The sequence below is a fragment of the Colobus angolensis genome, unplaced genomic scaffold (assembly GCF_000951035.1).
Source record: "Colobus angolensis palliatus isolate OR3802 unplaced genomic scaffold, Cang.pa_1.0 Scaffold54, whole genome shotgun sequence".
Classification (NCBI taxonomy): domain Eukaryota; kingdom Metazoa; phylum Chordata; class Mammalia; order Primates; family Cercopithecidae; genus Colobus; species Colobus angolensis.
Window position 1 is genome coordinate 2,729,141 of NW_012118932.1, and position 6,442 is coordinate 2,735,582.

The 6,442-nt window shown below is 36.1% G+C and overlaps 1 protein-coding gene across 1 annotated transcript in view; it reads left to right on the top strand.

Annotated features, from left to right (window-relative positions):
* ACAP2 (ArfGAP with coiled-coil, ankyrin repeat and PH domains 2) overlaps window positions 1-6,442 on the top strand; it is a 183,984-nt gene that overhangs the window by 170,914 nt on the left and 6,628 nt on the right. Inside the window, exon 24 of the mRNA XM_011961204.1 lies at window positions 1,715-1,776. Within this exon, the coding sequence (XP_011816594.1) occupies window positions 1,715-1,776 (62 nt within the window). The remainder of the gene's footprint in view (window positions 1-1,714; window positions 1,777-6,442) is intronic.

Consider the following 6,442-nt stretch of genomic DNA (forward strand, 5'->3'; position numbering starts at 1 on the left):
CCTCGGCCTCCCAAAGTGCTGGGATTACAGGCGTGAGCCACCGCGCCCGGCCTAAAATGATTTCTTTATCTCTTTGTATAGTACTAGGGCAGAGGCTGGGATTGTTAGAGCAACAGGTAATTATTCTACTACCTTGAGAATTAGAGGATTCTACAATTCTGTAGGCAAGACAGTTGCATTGATGTTAGTAATTTGTGAAGTTCCATTACCTTTGGGCAGTGGTAGGAATTTGTACTTGTTTTTAAAAAGAATTGTCCACATAAAACCAGGTGCTGCCACCCCAATCCAAGCTGCTCCGGAGATTGAGGTAGGAGGGCTGCTTAAGCCCAGAAACTGGAGAAAAGCCTGTGCAACACAGCGAGACCCTATCTCTACAAAAAATTAAAAATCAGCCAGGTGTGGTGGCACATGCTTGTAGTCATAGCTACTTGGGAGGATGAACGAGAAAAAAAAAAATTATTTACCTGAATACTTGATTAATTTTAAGATTAAAATGCATGCTTTTGAATGTTTGAATAAAATTTAATGTGATCTTTTAAATAATTTTGAGGTCTTAATTTGATTTACATATCAGATCAAAGTAGTTTATTACACATGGAATTCAGAAAATTAATTGCCACCTATACCTTATTATGTAAGAAACCTCAAGCATATTTTGTATTGTCACTTACTCATTTTATCCTGGGCTAAATGAAGCCCATAATTGCTTATCCCCCATCATTGGAGAAGAAATAGGTCCATGCACACTCCTGAGCTCCTGCTGAGAATTCTTGACCTCTCATATGTCACCCTTCTGCCAAATAAAAAATCGAAACGGCAAAACATACTTTCTCAGATCCTTTCCCCAAGGAGGGGTTACTGTTATTATGGAGGCTATTGCAGGAAAATGTAGAACTCTTAAATCATTACAGATTGACAGTGGAAGAAAGATAAGTTATTCAAGAAAAGATAGGAATGATATAAAGAAGCTCTGCAGGCAGCCTCCAAGGCAATACCTATATAGCAATGGACCCTTCCCTTAAAAATAATCTGTTCTCAGATCATCTAAATTTTCTTGTTTTACTTGGTGTGAGTGCTTCAGTTTCACTTAAGAATTTTTGTAAGTAAGCATCCTCTGTAAAAACCCAAATGCCAAAGGAAGATTTGTGGAACTGTTGTTAATACACAGAGTGGTCAAGTGAGGAGATGAAGGGAATTGTGGAACTTTGAAGATAGGAAAATTCCATGTCACACGCTGCAGTTGCCAGAGAGAACAAAATATATTCCCAGTGTTTAGAGGCGACACATGCTGTTTATGTGTCTGGAACGACCTCACTTCAGGGCAAACCAGAGTGAACTTATGACAGGGTCTCACTTCTGCACTGTAGAAACAATAATTTCAACAGTTGGCAGTTAAAATTTGGCAGGTCGCTGTAAGAGTCAGGAATTCTCAGGCATCTGGAGGGAACAAGCCACTAGAGGTACTGCAGGGATGCTGCTGAAGTAGAACTAAAATGCAGTGGTCGGAAAAGTTTTGTTGTCCATTCTCATGAGAATTGTATGAAGGTGAGATAGTTACCTTTGTACCTCAGATTGCTGGGTTTGATAAACTAAAAGCCAGATTATTTTAATGGCAAATAAAAGACAATTACATTAGTACATGTATTGCCTGTCTATAGACTTTATTTATGACATTGTATAATGTCATCTAAAACACTATTTTATTTATTTTTAGGTTACGTTTAGCAAGAATGAATGAAGAGATGCGGGAATCAGAAGGACTTTATGGACAGCCAGGTCAATATTCTACTAATAACCATACTGAAATGCAGTATAAGAAATGCATTCAGGAATTTATCAGTTTACAACTGGAAGATTCATAGTTCTTTAGCAAACTAATGTGATACTATAGAGTTTTTATAACCCACTTGTAAATTGTGAGTTGTTAGCTTTGTACTGTACTTAACTGAATCCTTGGGTGGCTAATCCCGGGCCTTTAAAAATTCGTAACTCTTCCTATGACAGTGCACATTGACTTCTCTCTTTAACTCTGGCTGCTGACTTCTTTATTTGCTGTACAGATGTCTTCCCTATACATTCCAGTGACGTGAATGGAATGGTAAAAATATTCTTTATATACTTACAGCAGCAAAATAGTTGTGTTCTTTTTGGAATTCTTTTTAGCTGTCAAGTGAATATAACAAAATTGTTTTCTTTTTGTTATTCAGGGAATTTCTATAAATTACGTTCAGGGAAAAAAAAAAATCACCATGTGTCTGGCATATAAAAAGCCAGTATGGAAAATACCAAGAAAATGTTTACTGATGAGTTTTGTACTACAATCTAAAAATGAGTTGAAGATTTAAAATGAAAATTCACCAGGTGGAGAAGTCCATGATGTGAGTGGAGCTAGTTTGAAAGACTGAGGGCAAAGGTCTCATTTTATCTAAAGCTAAAGCTTTGCCTCCAGGCAGTTGTACATTATCCCTTAGATAAGTGGAATTATTTAGAACAATACTTTTTGCAGCCGATGGCAGAGTAGATTTATTCTACTTGAGAAATTTCAATTCATGATCACCTCAAGTTTCATTTTGAGTAATTTTCACCTTTGAATCAAGTTTGAATCAAGATGTCAAGGAAGAAATATTGCCCATTAGATTCTTCTCTTTGATGAACACGTTGATTAGACATTTTTCACAGAGAAGAGAGTAATTATTGGTTCTCTTGTTTCATGAATTTGAGTATGTGAATTACTCTGTTTTAAATTTATATGCACATTAGTAAAAAATTTCAGGAATTCATGACTAAAATACTTGAGAATGTTCAGTTTGCAATGAGTAGGTTTGGTTTTTTAAAAATGAATATGGTTACATTATTTTTAAAGTGACCTGGTAATATCATCTCTTCTTCCTGTTTAAATACATTTTGAAATTTCTGTCCATTAGCCATTTATTTTAACGAGATTAATATATAATTAATGTGAGGCCATTCTTTCCTCAGAGGACCATATTTACTACTGCTTATTTTTGGCCTAATTTAACATGGAACAAGTAAGAACGTTAAGAATAGAGGCACTTCAGCTAGATATTTCTAATCTAGGGTGTCCCGCTTTAATCCTATGGATCATACAATACTAGGCGGCTCATGAAGTTCCAGGATGTAAGAGTACTGATTAAGGGTGAAGCTCTAGCATTAATTCTGGATTTCACCCATTTGTTTTAAACTTGAATGTTAGATTTTAAATAGGTTATAATTTTGTAACAGATATTCTTAACTGATAGTATTACTAGGCCATTTTTGAGGCCTTTGTGTTTAAGCACTTTAAAATAAAAATTGTTTAAAGAATATGACCTGCTATTTGTGAGAGAAGAGTGAACCTCAGGATTTTAAGTTGAACAGTTATTTTCCCCCTGAAATTTTTAACTTCAATGTTTGGTTAGCTGCTCTTTCCTTGAGGTGTTTGCTGATGACATTCACCCAGCTGATTAGCCAGGTGGTCAGCGGTAGACTCTTCTCTGAAGCTGGGAAGCGTGAACATTCACCCAGCTGATTAGCCAGGCGGTCAGTGGTCGACTCCTCTCTGAAGCTGGGAAGCGTGAAAGGAGAGGGTCTCTAAGTTCTTGCCACTTCTAGTTGCACCCAAATTGCTTGGGTTTCTGCTGCCATCATTTAGGAGCGTTCAGATGTCTTTCACTGTCATTTTTGAGTTTATATATACATAAAATGTATAAAAAAGATTTTTCCAATTTATTTTAATGAAAACTTGAAAAAAAAAGCCTTGTTTTAAAACAAGCTCTCCTACCATTCTCACATTTTAGAGGTTAAAAGATCAGAATTCTGGAAATAGTATATCAGAATAAAATTGAGATTTTTCTAATTTATTTGAGGATTATCTTGAAAAGGGTTAGATTTTTAACTCATTCAGAGGGCCTAATATTTAAAGCAGGATAGTTTCATGCCTAGACAGGGGACATGGTGAGACGGCAGAGCGGTTGCTCTCCGGTTACTGTTCTTTTCCTTTATGAGTCTTTAGAGAGCGGGTATGTTGGGCTCAGGCAGTGGCTCATTGTTTTTCCTCTGCTTATCACTGTACATTTTTCTATCAAACGCTTTGGTTACTTGTTTTATTGGGATCCTTTTTTGGTTTTCTTAGCCATACTATGAAGACTTCAGAACTCTGGGTAACTTAACTGCGGGTGTTTTAGTCTTTTGATAATGAAGAGCTCTATCCTTTAAAAGATTCAGATGTAACCTTTGGCAATCAGTGATTTATTTCTAAGAAACCCCACTTGTGAACGTTCTATCTGTGCAACCCTAAGGACCTGGGACTCCCTGTTTCTTGCGTGGGGTGATGTGAGAGCACACGTTTGTTTTCAAAAGAAGGTGTGTCTCTCTTTGGCAGTCCCTGTAGCCCTTAGGAGACGTGGGTGGGTAAGGGAAACAGCACACTCTTCTCTCAATTATTGGAAACCAGTTTGGTGGTTCCCACAGTCTCTGGCTCTGTGACTCTTCTTGATCGTTGGCAGGTTCTCAGCCAGTTGAGAATCATCACTGCTTTAGGGACCCACTGCTGGTTATGTGAGTATGTAGCAAGCACAAGTTGGGAATCGTTGATCTAAGCAATTATGAAAGTAAGCTGTTACCACCCAGAAGGGGTAAGGTCATGCATGTGATGACCTGGGGTGGGTCTCACATGCTGCCGGCCCTTTGAGGGGAGTACATTTCAAGAGCAAAATCAGCAAACTCTTGAATCGTCATAACTGCTGTTGTGGTAGATATTCTGAATACCAAAAATTAAAAATATATTTAAACTGTCAGTGGAAACACAGCAGTCTGCATTTTAAAAACTCAGAGCTGTCCAGGCACATAGAATAGTTAAGTGTCTGAAGGGAAATAGAATGGGGTTAAGTTTAAAGAATATGCTTAGTATTATAAATGTTGAGTGATTAGTTGTTTACCATTTATAATAAACTGTTAAATGTATTTCTGGGAACATTCCATAGCAGCATATTCTGGGTTGTTGTTATGTAGACAAATTATATTTGCCTTGGGAAAAATTCTAAGTAATCAAAATTATATTTAAATATTAAAAAATCACATTGAAGTTCAATTTGTGTTAACTGTATTAAATATCTTGGTCACTGTTCTTGTAACGTTTGCTTTTGGCAACACATTTTGAGATCTAAGAAAGGTAGTACTTTAACAGTGCATTAATTAATGTTTTGTTAGAAGCTAAATGTTAACAAAAAGTTTTGTGTGTATATGTGAAGGTGGCAACTTCCTTTTGTATTAACGCTTTTTAAATGTATTCAGTCAGTGAAACCAATGATTATTATAGCACCAACATTTTCATTCAAGGAAGCATTTAATAGAGTCTTATAATTTGTTTTGCATGGTACAATGGTTCTACTAAAATATACTTCTGTAATAGGTACTAGATGATTTAAAAACAAAAACAGAGAAACCATTTAAAAAATTCCATAGCTTGTTATACAAAATATGCATTGCTAATAGTAGAAGCCATATATTGCCATTGTACTGTTGTAATACTTAACAGTGCTCATCTGGTGCTACCTGTAGACTGTTTGGTATTCACGTCTGCTAGACCCTTCTTCCTGTTTCTTCTTGAATGTATAATGTGTGCCTTTTAAGTTACTTCTAGTGTTGAATGGTAAAATCTTTGTGGTATTTTTGTATTATAATCTGCACTTTACACTTTCTTGGAAAGGAAAATTCCAGACTATCCAGTTTAAATAGTCTTTTAAAAATATTTATAATGTTTACAATAAATATTTTAAATATTTTAATTCAATATCTAAAGATTAGAAAAAATATTTTATATGGTTTGTTGCTATTTGTTGCTCTCTTCTCTATTTATTTTGTATCTTTTAGAATGGTTAAAAATGAGAATAGCAATGTTTGTCTTTTGATGTGGAAGTAAACTTTTATGAAATCATGGGTATAATTGGATTGTCTTACCAGTTGTTGCAGCGTATCAACCTTTTATTTTAGTCATGTCAATATGAGTTAGATGTTCAGTTACTCTCAGCCACCTGTTAATAATCTCTTCTTACTGTTTTTTTCTTTTTAAAGTAGACTGATTAGGTTTAATCGATTGATTCAAGTCAGGAATAAATTTCCAGGGCTAAATGAAAACTATATAGAGATGTTAATAAGTTGCTTTTTACCTAGACTAAATATAAAATGTGACTAGAAAGTATTAAAAAAACATTTTTTTTGAAGCAGAGTCTTGCTCTGTCACCCAGGCTGGAGTGCAGTGGCGTGAACTCGGCTCACTGCAAGCTCCACCTCCTGGGTTCACGCCGTTCTCCTGCCTCAGCCTCCCAAGTAGCTGGGACTACAGGCGCCTGCCACCTCGCCCGGCTAATTTTTTGTATTTTCAGTAGAGATGGGGTTTCACCATGTTAGCCAGGATGGTCTCAATCTCCTGACCTCGTGATCC